Raw genomic sequence first — 18518 nt, 5'->3', positions numbered from 1 at the left:
TGAATAAATCAAGCAAAGTAAGATTCATTCCGTCAGGAAAACTGAACTTACAAACCAAATTCGTTGATTACAACAAACAACCGATCAGTATACTGGGAGCCCTTAAGACCAATCTTCGGTCAACAGGCTGGGAGGTAAAAGGCGCTACCTTTCTGGTATCAGAACGTAAAACCAGATGCATCATGGGACTAGATCTGCAAGGACAAGTGGGAATAGTTACTACACAAAAACCAGCGCCAAAGGAACTTACCAGGTTTGACGTGCTCATGTGCGAGCAGTCAGAAGGTTGGAAAGAAAAAATTTTCACTAAATTGAAAAACTTATTTGATAGACAAGGAATTTCAAAAAATCACATTGTAAGTTCAAAATTTAAATATCACTATGTCCAATTCAAGAAAAGGGGAGAAGAATCCCAATTCACATACAAGATATGGTTGAAAAAGAAATCGAGAAGTTGTTGACAGAAGGTCATATAACAAAACTCGACAAATGTACAAGTGATTGCTTTATCGCTCCGATTGTGATAACAGTTAAAAAAGATGACTCAATAAAATTGGCCATGGACGCGAAACCAATTACTGACAATTGTTCAAAAACAAATATCAAATACCGAATGTAGATGAACTGATCTATGGGGTGAGCCAAATTGTTACCGAAAACAAGAATGGTACTCTATATTTCACGGTGTTAGATTTGAAATATGCGTACAGTCAATTAAAATTGGCTGCTGATACAGCTTTACAATGCAACTTTAACATTGTTGGTGGGAAAGCAACCGGAACATACAGATTTCTGACAGGGTTCTATGGTTTAGCGGATATGCCAGCTGAATTTCAAAAGGCTATGGATAGGACTATCAATCACGCTAAAAACACGTTCTGTTTTCTGGATGACATACTTATTGTGTCAAAAGAAAATGAAATTGAACATGGAAATCTGGTGGAAGCAGTACTAAAGAAATTGGATGCGGAAAATTTGGCATTGAAATTATCAAAGTGCGAATTTTTCAAACAAGAAGTGATTTGGTTAGGTCATCACCTCTCAGAAGTAGGGGTTAGACCTAAAATCACTAAAACCGAAGCGGTTGTAAATCTGAACCCGCCGAAATCGCTTAAGCAGTTAAGGTTATTTCTGGGAAGTATAAATCACTTAGCTAAATTTATACCTAACGCAGCAAGCCTGACTGAGAAATTGAGACCACTTCTTAAAGAAGAAAATCAAAAGAAAAAGTTAAAACACATGAAACTCCCGGTCAAAAAGTTTGAGTGGGGGATGAACACACGGTAGTATTTAATGCTATAAAAGAAGCTGTTGCAAATATAACAAAAGTATATTATTACGATGCTAACCGAGAAACACGAGTTAAATGTGATGCGAGCCATGATGGGCTAGGGGCTACATTGGAACAACAAAATGACACAGGCCTGTGGGTTCCAATTTCATTCGCATCCCGATATCTGAATGCCCAAGAAAAAAAATTATTCAACAAATGAACTGGAGTTACTGGCAGTTGTTTGGGCAGTAGACAGATATAAACACTACCTGTTGGGAAAACCATTTATCATCGCAACAGATCATAAAGCGCTTACATCAGCGTTAGATGGTAACAAGTCAAATAAGACCTATCAAACCCGTTTGACCCATTGGGTTGACCGGTTATTGCCATATCCGTTTAATATAGTTCACATTCCGGGGAGGGACATGGGCATAGTTGATTATTTATCGCGTGATCCCTACAATGATCCCTGGCCCGAATCAGAATTAGACGAAAAGTTTGTAGTGGCGACAATAAACTCCTTTCATGAGGCATTAGACTGCATGAACAGTAGGCTCAAAGAAACTGGGTCGCTCGACCGGAACGAAAACGTTCTAGAATGTTCTAGAAGGAATGCAAAGAAACAGTCATCAAGCAATGGTTGCTATAGCAACCAAAACGGTCAAAAACGAACAAAGCTCGACCGGAACGAGAGAAAACAATTTCCACGACTGCAAAAACAGCTAAACACAGTAGTTCAACATAAGCCGATCACTTTTTTGTCAACTCAACTCAAAAAACACAGTAAAATTCTTGAGATCTTATATCGACACACATGTGATTTCGCTCTGATCAATTTTCAGGCTTTAAAGGGAAAACGCTAAAAAAAATTTGTTCAAGACTCAATATCGAGCAAAAATTCTGTCCGGTGGGGGACCACCGAGGCTGTGGTTTCGTAGAACGTACAATCCAAACTATAAAAAGAAGACTGGGGGTGATGTTGCTCGAAAAAAAAATAAATCGACCAAGTTATGCCTTAGTATTATAATGAGAGATTTGCGGTGGAACAAGCAGAAAACCATTCAAGTATCCCCATTTCAAGCGCATTTTGGCAGACTACTAAAAACGGAATTTAAAATTGTGAGGGATAGGTTTTTAAACAATTCTGACTATTTAGACAAACAACACTTGGAACGCTCAGCATTGACGGCTTCTCAATTGAAACGCAGAATTGACCAATCAAGAGAGAACCTCAAAATAGTACGCAAAGGACAACTCAGCAGAGATACAAGCCCACTGCACAAGCAGCAACTAACATCGGACAGGGATAAAGAGAGGGCTAAAGCCCTAAAGGAGTTGTTGGAGGCGAACGCCCGCTGGAACAACGAGAGAAGAGATGCGGCTAAAAATGATATCAGACGATTAGTGGACGAGACTGGACTACTAAATCCTGATCTACGAAAGGAGATGATATACTCATGGGAGAAAGGATTTATTGAAGACAAAGTTGAAGACCAATGTAAATCCCCGCCTAAGACAATACTTAGAAAGTACCCGCTAAGAAAAAGTGGACAAGCACTAACAAAACTATTAAAGGGGAAAATCGCTTCCGAAACAGACTCAAGGAACGAGATGTCAGGAAACAGATCGTACGATTGGTGGTCGGATTCACCACAGGAATGGCGAAACGACGAACGTGAAGAGAGCCTACTGGACCCAAAGTGGAACCGCTCGATGACAAATGCAAACGAACTCTCAGAAGAGGAGGAAATCACAGAAACAGTACAGCGAACAAGAAAAATCATAAGAGGTGGCCGTAAAAATAGGGATAGCTCCGACAGTGAAACTAGACAGGCATCACGAGTGAAATGGCAGCTCGAACCAGATCAACAACGAGAAGCAGATCAGAGACTTCTTTCATTCTGGCAACTAATTGGCGGAGAAGACAATATACGGGGACCTAATAGAGAATTGGTGGCACACACAGAGGAGGTCAGAGATAGCTCAGAATATGGACAAAGTTCAGCGATACACAAACCAACCGCATCGGCGGAAAGAAAAGTAAGTGAGGTGCAGGTCATAGAAATGGACCTGACGACCACAGAAGAGGCTGAAATTGAAGAAGAAGTGTGTGCAATCGAACCGCCGAAGACGTTGGGCAAACTAAAACTGCCGAAGCAGCAGCAAGAGGAGACCTTGGACAATTTGGCAAAACTGTTTGACAAAAGTCTGTTGGCCGAACTAACCACCGAAGACACATGGATGGACCGCCTTAGACGAGTGATAGAAAGAGGGGACAAACAAGGCTTCGGACTAATGGGACCTTATACGAATCCGTTGTGGTCGCAGATGGCAGTGCAGGACGACTGCATTTTGGTGAATAATCGGCTAGCGGTCCCAGTCCAACTAAGACAAGCTGTTCTCAAAAGAATACATCGAGGGCATCCAGGCCAAGAGGCTATACTAGGAGCATCACAATACCTGTGGTGGCCGCATATGAACAAGGACATTGTGAATCTAGCCGAGGAGTGCCGTAGCTGTACCAGATACGGTAAGAATCTAAAAAATCTTATTTCGAAAAACGCGTCAAAACCACTGCCACTGCTCACGCAGCCGGGACAGGAAGTACAATTAGATTACGCGGGGCCCATAGAAAATCAAAAAGGAAAAAAAATCTACCTCTTAGTACCCTTAGATCGATTCTCAAAATTTCCATCGGTGAAGGTTACGAAATCTACAAGTGGGAAGTGCACAGTAAAATTCTTGAGATCTTATATCGACACACATGTGATTTCGCTCTGATCAATTTTCAGGCTTTAAAGGGAAAACGCTAAAAAAAATTTGTTCAAGACTCAATATCGAGCAAAAATTCTGTCCGGTGGGGGACCACCGAGGCTGTGGTTTCGTAGAACGTACAATCCAAACTATAAAAAGAAGACTGGGGGTGATGTTGCTCGAAAAAAAAATAAATCGACCAAGTTATGCCTTAGTATTATAATGAGAGATTTGCGGTGGAACAAGCAGAAAACCATTCAAGTATCCCCATTTCAAGCGCATTTTGGCAGACTACTAAAAACGGAATTTAAAATTGTGAGGGATAGGTTTTTAAACAATTCTGACTATTTAGACAAACAACACTTGGAACGCTCAGCATTGACGGCTTCTCAATTGAAACGCAGAATTGACCAATCAAGAGAGAACCTCAAAATAGTACGCAAAGGACAACTCAGCAGAGATACAAGCCCACTGCACAAGCAGCAACTAACATCGGACAGGGATACAGAGAGGGCTAAAGCCCTAAAGGAGCTGTTGGAGGCGAACGCCCGCTGGAACAACGAGAGAAGAGATGCGGCTAAAAATGATATCAGACGATTAGTGGACGAGACTGGACTACTAAATCCTGATCTACGAAAGGAGATGATATACTCATGGGAGAAAGGATTTATTGAAGACAAAGTTGAAGACCAATGTAAATCCCCGCCTAAGACAATACTTAGAAAGTACCCGCTAAGAAAAAGTGGACAAGCACTAACAAAACTATTAAAGGGGAAAATCGCTTCCGAAACAGACTCAACGATCAAGACGTCTACAGGCTCTATCTATCGGAAGTCGGATATTGCACAATCGAAAACAGTGCTGACACAGGAAAATCAGCGGAGTGCGAGTAAGAGTCCATCGGCGGAACCTACGAAAAAGTTTCAAAGGATCAGTTCCCCCGAATTACTCGAGGAGTTAGGGTCCGATGAAGAACTGCAACGAGACATGGAGATCGCAGATGCGATGAATCCCATAGATCGTTTCCAAAAGAGCCAAACAGTAGTGACTTCAAAAGACACAGAAGCAGGGGGAGGCCTGAACTTGGCAATTAAGAGAGCAAAACCAAATCTGGCGGGTCCAAGTTCAACTAAAGAGGAAAGCGACAAAAAGAAGACGGAGAAGAAAGTGAAAAAGAAAAACCAAAACAAGCAACAACAGGGGACAAGCCAAACTGCGACGGCAGCCGATCTGGAGCAGGAGCAATCAACATCAAAGTCGGGAAAATTAGATCATAAAACTCAGACAAGCTCTACACCTAAATCAAAACAGCGGTCAAAATTGAAATGTATTGATTCCCAGACACCTCCAGAGGACATAATCGACACATTCCACAACCGAAATATAGCACCTTCCGAGTGGGAAAAATATGCAGACCAATTACTAAAACGAGGAGTTCAGCGAGTTGCAGACGAAATTAGAGAAAACCCAAAACAAATTTCGGAGAAAGATACGACATTCGAACCATCTCAAGGATTCTCGGATGAGTCGAGTACCGAAGAGTCGAATATCAGACGAAGCTCCAGGCAAACGAAAAACAAGGAACCGAAACGCTTTGGTGACCCGATAAAGCACTCAATTAAAGAGATATCAGAGAATCTGAGAGGGGGAGCACTCCTGAAAACAGCACTTCAGGAATATCGAAATCAACTAAGAGACTTCAAGGAACGAAGCGACAGACCGGTGGAATCGAAAATAAGACGGCTCGAACGACACTTATTCATGCGAAAATTTGGGTATGCTACGCTAGATGAAGGAGTGGAATGGAACCCGAGTTGGGAAATAGAGCTGGAAGAACATTGAAAATTCTATAAACTAAACCTTCAAGTAACCCAGCAACTTTCTTGTGAACTGAGTGCAGTGAACTCTTTTTAAATAAATTATTCTACTTATGTTGTATAATTTATTTCTCTTACCGAGGGGGATGTGTCATACCGCTACTGCAGTAGCAGTAATTGTTTATGTATGTACAACCAACCTACGGTGCTTACTTATTACTTTTATGGTATACTCAAGGTCACAGTGTGTAATGACATTGAGACTAAGTGACAGATCAGAGTTTTTCAGCACTGATCTAGATCTCAGTAACCAATACCAAAACAAAGAAAAGAAAAAACTAAATTCAATATTCAGAATACAGTATTGAATTACAACTTGTTTTCAATTGATATCGCAACGCATATCACATCAAATTTGGATATGGCAGTGATTTTTATCAAGGAAATTGAAAGCCCAAAACTTGACAGAGAGGCAAAGCTCCTCTTCGCAAACACTGCCGAGAACACCACAAAAGGGCAGCTATATAAAATGCAATAAAGAAAACTAGAATTAAGTCTCCAAATAGTAACAATTCGACTAGGACTGGGATTCGATTTGCAACAAAGAGATTATCAGTCTCACGCGGTAACCACTCAGTCACGGACGCTTCATAAACCACAAAAACTAGCCTCAAACAAAGAATAGAACAGATGCTCTGAAATTTCCAGTGCTACAGATCATAGTTGATTATAGCAAGAGCCGCCAAATAAGTGAACGCTTTTAATGAACACTTTTTTTTTGCTAATTTGGAAAAAAAGAATGATCGTTCTAATACACTACGCTAGCAAGCTCATTAGTGTAGACAAACATTTAGAATGAATGGCCTGATCAGTCTTTATATTTTCATATAGCCAGGACAGTCGATAGCAAAATATCAGAACACATCAAGTTAGATTGAAGACCAGCGAATGCTCAAAAAGTACATGTTTTTGATCTACGGAAGCTTCTGAAAACCCAAGACTTTTTGTGCTCAAAACTGACTTTGATGAGATACTTCTTCAAGTGCATTTAAATACAAAACAACAGCGAATCAAAAATTCCGCTGGTGTACTATTCTCGCAAAATGATGCTACGCAGCTTTTTTGACAGTGGTTAAAATAAATTAACAAGAACTATGTGCAAAACCAGGGCAACTATTTAAAGCAAAGCCCTTTAGCGTAGGGATCGCAAGCACAGTGGTCGTCTGGAATATATCATTTAATTGCGTTCGTTCAAAGCAAAGGTAACACTTTTAGTTTTGTTTTCCAGTTAGTTCATTAAGTGATTCAGTCGCTGAAATGAATCAAACGAAACTACCAATTTGTCAAAACCTTGGTTGTTTCTTATTCAGTTTTAATGCAAAAATGGTAAAAAAGACTCCATTAATGACAACATTTGAGAAAAAAAAGGACGCTGTAGGTCTATATTGTGAACATCAATAAGTATTCTAATTGATTGATGTATTACAAACCTATTTAAATGTCATCAGCTGGATGAAATAATTATTTGCATGCAGTACAAAACTAATTAATTTCGCCTTCAAACTTCCGAAAAGTAGTCGACTACTTTTCGGAAAATTGAAGGCAAAATTAGTCTGCTTCCTTTTGCATTAAAACAATTACTTCAACCCCATGATAGCGTTTGAAAAGGTTTGGAAACGATCAATCAATTAAAAACCTAATTTATGCCTATACAATAACTGATCTTTCACCGCAAAAGCATCAATAGTGGCGTGATTGATGTAGTTTATATAAATTTACTATGAGAAGTTACTGTGCTGATTTATTTTAATTAAATAAAAGTGGACAGAGTAGGAAAGTTCAAACGTGTTTTAACAAAATTGGCCTGAAATTGCAAAAAAATAACATGGAAACAAAAATAAATTTGCAAAACTCAGATTTAAAAATTAACCCTAGATTTAAAAATTTACTTGGGCAAAATGGTCGTTTATGGCTCATATTATTCAACTAAAAACTATGCAAAACTACTGGGTCTGTTATCGAGTAATTTATACCAAAGATAGTCTTTAATTCAAGCCAAAAATTTGAAGAAAAAAAATATTGTGGGGAAGTTTTAATTTTCTCATATGAGCTACCATATTTAATTAATTTCAGCTAGTTTTTCCTGTTTGAGAAAACAGAAAATGAGATAAACATTTTTTGATTTTTTGTGTAAAAATGAAATTATATTAATTGATGTGCTCGAAAATTCAGAGCACAAAAAATCAATGATGGAAAAATAAATCAAAGTGAAGCGCTTTTGCTAAAACATATAAATTAAAATAATAACCAAAAACATTAAATATTATTTGCTATAAAATATGCTATATTTGTTAAATTTACCAGCTACATATTGCAAATTTTTGTTGACTAGTGTAATAAAATGCCTGGAGGGGTTATCAGAGAACATTTCAGCTCATCGAGTTGTTACCCTGAACAAAGCTATAGTATCGTCAACTAATGCCAAAAATTAACAGATCGGTTACGAGCAAAAAACTTTTCTCAGAAGTCTGATACGGCAGCTGTATTTGTACTGTATTTTTTATAAAAGTAAACCTCTAGCATATGCTTGGTCAAAACGCCGGTTGGAAAAATCTGATAAGTCAAGCAAAATGCTTTGAGAATTTTTTCTCAGCAGAGCAAAGTTCTTTCACTAACTCAGCTGTATGATATTCTGCTATAAAATTTAAGTAAGTCGACTCAAACAAAATTATATTCAACTCATTAGTTCCGAATATCTGCAAATTAAGCCTCCGCCACCCACCCCTTCACAAATCAAAAAATGGGAAAAATTATGACTTATCGGAACATAATGAACTACTTGATAGTAACCTGCTATTTTTGTAGTTCCGACCACTCTCGAAGAGTCGGATTGAACTATGGAACAGTGCTTTTAAAAAAAATTGATTGCCCCAAGGAAAGCATTGAGTTCAAGTGTGAAATCACATCAAAACCTTATTAGTCCTAATTGAATTTCTTTAAAAAATCCAAAAGTTCTCACTGTCAAGAAAACTTAGCTAAATTTATATGATTTTTTAGAAGAAAATGTCTTTATTTTTGCCTTTCTACTAATAACTTGAAGTGATTTGAACAATCTGCGTTACATACACAACAACTACCTTATCCTTGCTGGTAATTTGAGTATTTAGACTTAGATTTACCTAACGAAGAAAGTTCAGGTGCATGAATTGCGTGAGGCGACACTTCGTCGCAAGCGCCGATTGGTCGCAAGTTGACAATTCGCACCAAGCGTCGACTTTTAGCAAACGACAATTAGCAGCACGATTAATTGCTAATTGGGGGGATTAAAAACAGATTCAAATTGAGCAAAATGTTTTGCGGTGGTTGTGGAGGGAATATAATCCAACGAGCGATCAAAATTTTCAATATAGCACCAATTTTGAATTAAATACCAAATTGAAATGAATTAACAGTAAAATTAAGAGTAATTAAAAATTAATAGCATCTAAAAGACCTCAATTTCAATTCATTCGTTTCAATTCCTTCTTGAAAATCTTTACACTTACTGATATCAATATGCCTTTAACTTTTGTCATGAGCAAGCGAGGAAAACAGCAGTTTTCCACGAAGGAGAAACTTTCAATCTAAACCGCCACAACAAAACAACCCATAAATCCAGCTGACGATGAGTCACGATATCATGCAAAGCTTCTGATGTCACCATCGCGGATGAAATAGTCAGCACATCTGGAGAATATGCTACGAAAATATTCCATGCGAGGAAGAAGTGAAAAACGAGTAAAATGATCAACAATTTTGACACAACACGAACTTGAACTTTCAAACTTGAAAAATTTCTAATTTTATTTTAGAATGTTGAATTAGCTTGACTGCATGGCGTGCGTTTCTGTGAGTAAGGGAAATTGACCACACCCAGAGGGAAAAAATAACCCGTCAAACAGGCTATTTTTCAAAGACTGGGGGTATTTTTAGGGGTCGAAAAAAAATTTCTTGGCCGGTTATAAAACTGAAATTTCAGGGTAAAACGTGCTATCAAACAGAAAGGAAAACCAACATTGGATCCTCCGAGGATCATTTAAATGGAAAACTCTGGGGATAGTAGCCTCGAAACGGTTGTTAACTTACCTGAGTACAAGTCACTCGCCAGAACTGCTCAGCGATAACGAGCAACTGATTCCGCCATCTACTCAATCAAAGACAATGCCGTGCCTTTGGAGCTGAGCAAGCCTCTGAGGGGGATAATTTCCTCCTTTTTGATTCGGGGTGGGATGACAAAGACCGAATTTTAAAATTTGTCACCGACGAGAACTTAGAAGCTTTGGGAAGTAACACAGTCTTGCATGCAGATGGGACATTTAAAGCATGTCCCGCTTTATTTTACCAAATTTTACAGTTCATGCTGTGGATAACGTTCGAACTGTTCCATCAGTTTCTTTCTTCTTCAAAACAAAAGCGAAGAGCAATACATTCGGGCATTCAGACAATTGAAAGAAATGAACCCAGGACTTGAGCACTCACGCTTTTGAGAAGGTATTCAATGGAGTGACTATAAAAGGATGCTTTTTTCATTTCGCTCAGGCCAATTGGATTAGCATCAGTGAATCGATAAGATGAAAAAAATGAATGCTTCTGAAGTCATTCGTTGCTTTGGCACTGATACCTGAACTCAACTTTGAAATCGGTATGACTGCTTTGCACTCTGAATTTTCCGATCAAAGTGACGAGTCCCCTTACTTGATTACGTCGATTTTTTTAAAATCAACTTGGGTTAGAATTATACACCGAGGACGCAGAATGGTTGAGCAATTTCCTATTTCTCTCTGTAACCAGTTCAAAAACGCGAAAAATGGAAGGCAGAAAACCAACAATGCCCCAAGGTGGCAAAATACGAAAAAAAGTCAAGCCAGATTAGTTGAACTCCTTAAGCATTATACTAACAATAATATTCTGAAGCAACTTGATGGCCTCTAATTCAATTTCGATTTTTAGTTTCTTTTTTCTTTAATTTAACCCTTTCATCTAATTTCTTTTGATCTGATCAAAACTTTTACAGCTACTAATTGTCGCTTGCTAGGAGTCATCGCGTTCTGCAAATAGTCACTTTTTTAAATGCTACGAATGGTCGCTTGCGACACATTGTCGCCATGCCCATGAATTGTACTGCATAATTATAATAACAATCAACTATTATTTGGATGAAAATAAAGCGAATCAAGAAGCCCATAGTTTTACTTTTTCTGCAAAAACATCAAGTTCATGATCGACTGGTCCGAAAAACGTTTCTATAAAAGAATCTTCGACTTGGTCGACTGACGAAGCTGACCATTTCGGACTGTGGTCTTTATCAACTAGCAGTGCCCTGACGCCTTCTATGAAATCATTGTCGTATTCGCAGCAACCAACAGCCAATCTGTATTCCATATTTAAATTATCAGCAATGTCCAAATCGATTCCTTTTTTCAACTGCTTGTGGGTTAATTTGAGAGAGCGAGGCGAAAATTTCTGCATAGTTGAAAGTGTCTTTTTGCTCCATTCTGATTGATCAGCTTTCAGTTTTTGAAAGACCGTTTCAATACTATAACAAAAGATTATCATTTAATTCTTCGAAAGCCGAAACAATAATGACCTTCAATGCTTTGAAGGCAGATCAATGGACTCTTTTTTATTTAAGATATCAGATTAATATACGTTATTAGAAGCTAAGCTATTATTACTTTTAGGCATTTAGCAGAAAACCGCTGACAGCACCTTGAATCTGCTGATTGCTTTAAGATCTTATGTTGTTAAAATCCTACAAAACATGCCACAAAAAGCAAATTAAAGAAAAACAACATAAACCTGCTTTGTCCAAAAACATCGGAAATCATTGCAAGTTTATCATTAATGGTGAAGTTGGGTGTATTTTCCATATCACTAATTGAATGCTGTTGATGAGCATCAAGCACATGTTTTAATGATTTTGAAACATCCTCACTCTCTGAAACATAAATGAGTCGTCTGCACCATTTAGCCTATAAAAACAACAAAAAGAAAAATGAGCCCTACATTCTTGAAGTTTCAAAACCTCATGAAAATATTCAAGTTTCTCGAGAATTAAAAATCGACCGTTGGAAAAGAATCAATGAATGCAAACAGAACAAGTATACTGACTTACTTTCAAAAGTTCAAATTTCGAATTTCTAAGTGAAAATGAAGGCCTTAAAGCTCTTTGAATTTCAAGAACAATTTATGATTCACTATTTTTTGATGAAATTAACTCATTTGAGAAAACTGGATCAATAAGTAAAGTTTTGATTCCGCTGGGAAATCTGAAAATTAAATTCAACTTTTGAAACTAGAAGCCTTTGATGTTTTCGTGACCTTTTCCGTATAATGTGTGTCCAAGCTCCTAGATCTGTCAAAAACTAAAAATAACAACTCACTTTTTAGATTAGAGATGTCTGTTTCTAACAGAGGAAGCTTTGAAGAAAGAATAAAATGAGTTGCAATTCCAGCATGTATGAGATCATACCCCTTCAGGCGCTGTCCAGTCAGGGCAAGATACATTCCAAGGCTGCCCTGAAAAAAGTACCGGATTTACTGAACCACAAAATATTTAGAGCCAAACAGCCTCTCAATCAACATGCTATCGGACAGGGGTGGACAACCCCACCCCTCAGGGATTCGACCCCTGCCGACCCAAACGGTCACCCCTTTGTACTATTTTGAGATATCCATGTTTGGTGGCGAACCCTGAAAATTTTCTAAAGGCGCCAAAATACACTAATTTTGAGGGGGAGCGCGCGCCGAAAAAAAAGCAATTTTTTGGTCAAAATTTTCCAAAAAAAGGCCTAAAAACGCCTTTTTCGGCCCGCTTTTTTTCAAAATTCTGCCTGCGGCGCAGAAAGTTTGCCCAAAACGGTATTTTTTAGTGCTTTGGGAGAGCTCGGAAAATCAATCTGGTCGACCTAAAAAAAAGGTCGGTTAAATTTTCGAATTTTTTTTTGAAAATCCTAGATCCGCCCCTGCTATTGGAGAATGTAGTTCTTAAATAGATAAATCGTTCTCATTCAACATCATAACCGTTTTGTAAACAACACTTCGCGTTTATTAGACAATCATAACCAAGCTAACTCATTTTTTTATTCAAAAAAAAACAACATCAAATTGTCTTCTTTCAAAACCAAAATAAGAAATAAAAACTTCTCAGCCTAGGATTAGGGAAAATGGCAACTTTCTTTTATAGAAAATAAATCTCTACCAACCGGTAGCCTTGACAAGAAGTGTCCCCCACCCACATCCGGAAACAGACCAATCGCAGTCTCTGGCATGGCGAAGAGCGAAGTCTCAGTAGCCACTCGGAATTTGCCGTGTACCGACAGCCCCACCCCCCCTCCCATTGTGATTCCATGTATTAGGGCTATGTAGGGCTTGGAACACGTGGCGATCATGAAGTTCATCACGTATTCCTAAATGAGACATCACACTAACCCATCTGAACTATCCCTGAAATTTAGACCACATTTACTCCTTCGTTTTTCTAACAGAGCCAGCCGTCTTATTTCACCAAAACAACGACGGAATGATTATTTTGAAGTTATGCAACTCATTAAAACTGCTCTGTAAATGGCTGCTAAGAAAATGAAATTTTTGCTTCAATAAGCAATTCTACCAAAAGACTTTCTTTATGTAATCCAGATTGCTCACTAAGTTCTGATTTTTGATCTACAACATTTGTGAATTGCTCTTTGAAGTATTTAATTATATTTTTTAACCTTTTCTTATGGCCGAAAAATTGAGGACCGAGTTTCATCAAACTAGATATGTATACAGAGACGAAATTGAACTTCGCATACAGAAGAAAAATGTGACCGATAACTGAATGCTGGGAAAAATCACCAAAAAATTTTGTAGACTCGAAGTTTTACTCATTCATTTGGCTCTTTTCCAGTTCCCCACTTTCAAAATACCGAGCTTCATGTTTATTTTCCGTGTTATTACGGCTAAATGCGTGATGTTACGCTGTGAAGTATGAAGAACAAATCTGTTCACAGTTGTCGATTTGTTCATCAGCTATATTTCATTAAAACTGAATACAATTAACGTTCACAGCGTTAAATTGAATTTGAAGGGGGGGGGGACTGGAAAAGAACTAGAGTAAAACTTTGAGACTACAAAATTCTTAAGTGACGCACGCCAATTATGAGTCTACATAATTGCTAAGTGACGCAAGCCAATAAGGACGCATTAACAGTACCAGTCAATTTCAAAAAAAAAGAAGTTAACTAACTTACATGGCTCAATTTATTGTCGACGCATTTTAGCTAGTATACGAAAAGTTGATTAAAACATCCGACCCTGTCCATGTTCCAACCCTCTTATTTTGTTGCGGGTCTCCTTCCCCACCTCTATGCTACAGATCCATGATACCTCGAAGCTGAAGTGCTATTTGTAATATAATAGTCTGTGTTAATATCCTTAGCATTGACTGTATTCTTAATAGCAGGTTATTGATCAAAATGAACACTTTCAAATGAACACATTTTGTCGCAACAAAATTTGACTTAGATTGGGAAAAAAAGAGATTTCATAGTATAACACAAGCTTCGCTTGTGTAAAAACAGATAAGTTTCGGAAGAAATGCTCAATTACATTGAAGAAAAAGTCTCGATGGTACGTGCCCTTGTTTTTCGCACTTTCAGTGACCCTCTGAACGTCCCCACCCGCACAGAAGGCTTTCGGACTGTTACTCTTCACCAAGATGGTCGAAACAGTCTCGTCCTTCTCAAATTCTACTAAATGCTTCTTAACTGCTTCCACCATTGTCAAGTTGAGGGCATTGAGTTTGGCTGGTTTGTTGAGAGTTATCACTCCACAAGAGCCAGACACAGATGCCACAACCTCATCGCTCATCTTGCTCATACCTCTGATTGCGAGTGAGTACTTCGGCCACCTACGCACGAGATCAACCAACAGATTCAGTCTTCGCTGAACGACCACATTCATCTATAAATCTGAATAATTTCGCCGAGTTTAAAAAACACGACCAAAACGAAAACTGACATGAATATATTTAACTATTTCCCCCTATTGCAATAGGGGAGATTCGTTACAAAGTACAAAATTCACTTACGCTTAAGCGTTAAATTATTTTTCATACTAGAAACCATAGAGATGGGGATAGCTATAAGCCAAAATTTCAAAATCTTAAATTAATTTTCAGCCTGCAAAATAAAATTCTTCAAAGTTTTCGGAAAAGTTTAGATGGCTCAGAGGATACTTTTCTTAAGAACCAAATACTCTCCGTTTACTAACTTCAAATTTATAAATTACTTGAAACTGTGCTTAGATCTATCATTAATCTTCATTCAGAACCATACTTAAGTGAAGTTTTTTTGTTTTGAAACTCAAAATAAAAAAAAGGCGCAGATCTAACAACGGCTATCTTTATCAACCACCTTCGCGTACAAAGATAGAAAGTTTTTCGATACGTTCACGATCGCTTAAGCTATATTATACCCTTAATTCAATAGCTTTAAACCCAACAAAGGCAAATCAACTGTCGATTTTTGTATCTGAATGAAAAAATTCATACTTTTTGAACAATCAGGAATTAGTAAATTACTTTTTATCACAAGCACCTATGGTGTAATTATTTGAACGCATGAACCAGAATCAGAGTTTATTAAAAATTTCCTCGGCTAAATAATCGGCTCAATTTATATTGTAGTAATTAGCCCATAAAGGTTATTTATGTATTCCGAACTGCTTACCATACAACTCAATAATGATCTGTAGGGTAATTAATGATCTATTATCTATAGGATCAGCAAATTACAGATCCACTGGTCTCGTCGCTTTTCATTTCGAAGTTGCTAAAGTTGTATTTTCTATAAAATTAGCGTGATGTATTATGAACTTTAATAAATTTATTGTTGTTCCGACAAATTTCGACTTTTTAACTAGCCATTTTTAACGAATTTTTTAAATATAACTCGAAAGGTATTGCTGTCCTGAGCTCCAATTTGAAAAGATATTTCACCTGTGATCATTTTCCGTAAAGTTATGGGGGTTTAAAGATTGCCATTTTGGAACAATTAACGCGCGATATATTTCGTGCTATTAACGCGTAAGCGGAGATTTATTCAGTCTTAGAAATCGTTCCAAATTGCTTGAAAGAAGCTTAGTTGCCTTAATTGAATTGTTACTAGAAGCGAAATTTATTGTTTTGTACTTTATATGGCGTGTGGGGGGATGATTTTTAGAGAAAAAATTTCAAATTTTAGAAAATAAAAAAGTTCATTTTATTTTATTTCATTTAATGTTTTTATGTTGTTTATGTTATTACTGCTTCATAAACCTTAAAAGCAGTCGGAACAATCAAGGCTTCGCCCTGATACGAGCAGTCTTGTTCCGACTTTCTTAACGAAGGTAAAGGAATATTTGCGCTCGGGTGGTTTCTTTTCTTCCGACAAGTTTTGACTTTTTAACTAGCCATTTTTGACGGGATTTCTTTATATCATTCAAAAGGTATTGTTGTCTTGACCTTAAATTTGAAAAGATATTTCACCTGTGATCAATTTTCGTAGAGTTATGGGGGTTTAAAAACAGCCATTTTGGCCTATTTGGGACAATTAACGCGGAATTGGCGGAATATAAAAACGGCAGAAAAATGGAAAAGTTTTCAAATTGTCCCTGACCGCCGACGAATTGGAACAGATTTAATGTTTGAAGGGTTTCGTTACACACGAAACAAAATATCTTAACGCCACGGTTAAAAAATTCATATGAAACTGGTGTATTAACTCTGGATCAATATTTGAACAACATTTCTGTTGTTTCTCGAAATTTGTAACTTTTTTTGGTATTTGTATACATTATTCAACTTCATTTGATTCGTTCTATTTGGCAATTGATTCATTTCGATAATTGACTTTCGACTATTTTTGTTTTCGATCTAAAATCGTCAAAGTTATTCCAGTAAGAACGGTGGAAAAATAAACGATTTCTGATTGGTTTTCGCGGAGGCGTTCAACAGTGCCGAAGTACAACAGTGCCGAAAAAGGCGGGAAAATTTCAGAATAATTTACACGCATTTTCTAAAGAGCGGGAAATTACTGACGCTAATTATCAAAGAAAATCACTCCAATTTCGGCGCAAAAATGTCTGCAACAGCAAATTAAACAATTATTTTGGCGCCAAAGCGTCTAAATTGCAAATTTTCTCTCCCAAAGTCTTTAAGTGCCACTTAAGATTGTAAACGATCGCTGTTTAATTTTTTGATTGCCGCACTTAATATGTTGAAATTTGTTCAAATTTTCGGCACTGTTGAACAAAGTTTTCATTTTCGACACTGTTGAACTAAGTTTTCATTTTCGGCACTGTTGTACTGCCCCCTTTTCGCGCATTCGGTCCTTCGCGCATGACAATAGCCCCCATATTTTAGCAGACTCAAAACAATTAGCAGGTGAAAACACTAGCTTCCGACGGTGGAATCCCTCATGCACGAAGGTCCGAATGCGCGAAAATCTAAATCAGCCAATCACATTTCAGTAATCTAAAACTTGGAAAGAAAGTAAAAATTTCCAGGGACTGGGGTATTGAGATTGGCCGAATACAAAAACGGCAAAAACATGCAAAACTTTAATATTGTCATTGACCGCCGCAAAATTGGGACAAGTAATGAAAGAAGCAAACTGTTTCTTCGTTTACTTCTATTTAATTGAATGGCAACTGCTTCTTTTTAAAAAATGACTTTCGGCTAATTTTGTTTTCGGTTTTTCGCACACAAGTTTTTTCGCGCATGAGAATAGCCCCCGCTTCCAACGCGTAATTGGCTAGTAGCGACCAATTGATCCGCTGCTCTTACATTCGACATGTGTAATTGTGCGCGTAAACATGTGTTTTGACGCTAATTGAGACTGTTCTGTTTTTGATGTTGCTAGTTAAGATAACAATTCGTGAAATAACTGTGTTATTTAGGGAAACTTGACCTTAAACTGAACGTTTTTTTTTCGATCTGTTAATCAATTATGCGTCAGTTTTATTACGTTGATCTGCTAAATGATCCCCAATTTAACTGATGTTCGAAATTGTTAAACAGTTGCTGTTTCAAAATCGAGTCTCTTTACTTACATTATTCAAATATAAAAACGTTCAGGGTTTTCAAGGCTCGGTTGGTTATAGCGAGTTGCTTACAAACGAAACTAGGCTTAGCAAATAGGTGTAGTAAAAACAGAACGCACTCAAACGAAAAGTCTTATACGAAATAGTAAATTTATAAAAGATGACTCAAGGCGAAATTGCTAAATCATTGAGTCACAGCAGCAATACATTCAATTCCATGCAAGATTATATCAGGTAGTTCACTTAAACTATAATTCGTTGAAATTGAGAACAAAGAAAGAAGCCCCTTTTTTAAAACATTATCCTTAACAAATTATTGTCCTTGATCATTTCAGCACAATTTGTAAACAGGAAAGTTTACTTGATGCATCATCTCAACAGAACTTTAAAAGAAAAACAGGGTGCAATAATTTTTATTTCATTGATAGCTTTGATTTTCCAATGATATTAAAACACATAAATTATGTTTTAATGATTTTTTAAACAAATTTTAATTGGTTCATATTGAGTAGTTCCAACTGCGGGTGAAGAAAAACCAGCTGCAGTATTAGTGATTAACATCGAAC

General features: G+C 37.4%; 2 protein-coding genes across 4 annotated transcripts in view; both read right to left on the bottom strand.

The window, feature by feature from the left end:
* Positions 1–18518, bottom strand: part of LOC134843953 (NADH-ubiquinone oxidoreductase 49 kDa subunit-like) — a 286758-nt gene that overhangs the window by 266727 nt on the left and 1513 nt on the right. The window lies entirely within an intron of this gene.
* On the bottom strand, positions 10878–14839 carry LOC134843955 (3-hydroxyisobutyryl-CoA hydrolase, mitochondrial-like). The gene is made up of 5 exons (XM_063860337.1): positions 14479–14839; positions 13092–13295; positions 12270–12405; positions 11686–11824; positions 10878–11422 (listed from the first exon to the last, which is right to left on the bottom strand). Exons 1-5 carry the CDS (start codon positions 14830–14832, stop codon positions 11059–11061), a joined length of 1197 nt encoding a protein of 398 aa, XP_063716407.1. The 5' UTR covers positions 14833–14839; the 3' UTR covers positions 10878–11058.

This window comes from Symsagittifera roscoffensis, chromosome 4 (assembly GCF_963678635.1).
Source record: "Symsagittifera roscoffensis chromosome 4, txSymRosc1.1, whole genome shotgun sequence".
Classification (NCBI taxonomy): Eukaryota; Metazoa; Xenacoelomorpha; order Acoela; family Convolutidae; genus Symsagittifera; species Symsagittifera roscoffensis.
The sequence above is the reverse complement of the archived record's forward strand: the minus strand, read 5'-3'. Positions and strand labels throughout refer to the sequence as shown.

Excerpts from the sequence above, each read along its gene's own strand:
- LOC134843955 (XM_063860337.1), bottom strand. The coding sequence starts at position 14,832 with ATGAATGTGGTCGTTCAGCGAAGACTGAATCTGTTGGTTGATCTCGTG. Across the intron at positions 12,406-13,091 it reads ACTTCTTGTCAAGGCTACCG|GGCAGCCTTGGAATGTATCT; the intron begins GTTGGTAGAGAT and ends TACTTTTTTCAG. Across the intron at positions 11,423-11,685 it reads GATGTTTTTGGACAAAGCAG|TATTGAAACGGTCTTTCAAA; the intron begins GTTTATGTTGTT and ends CTTTTGTTATAG.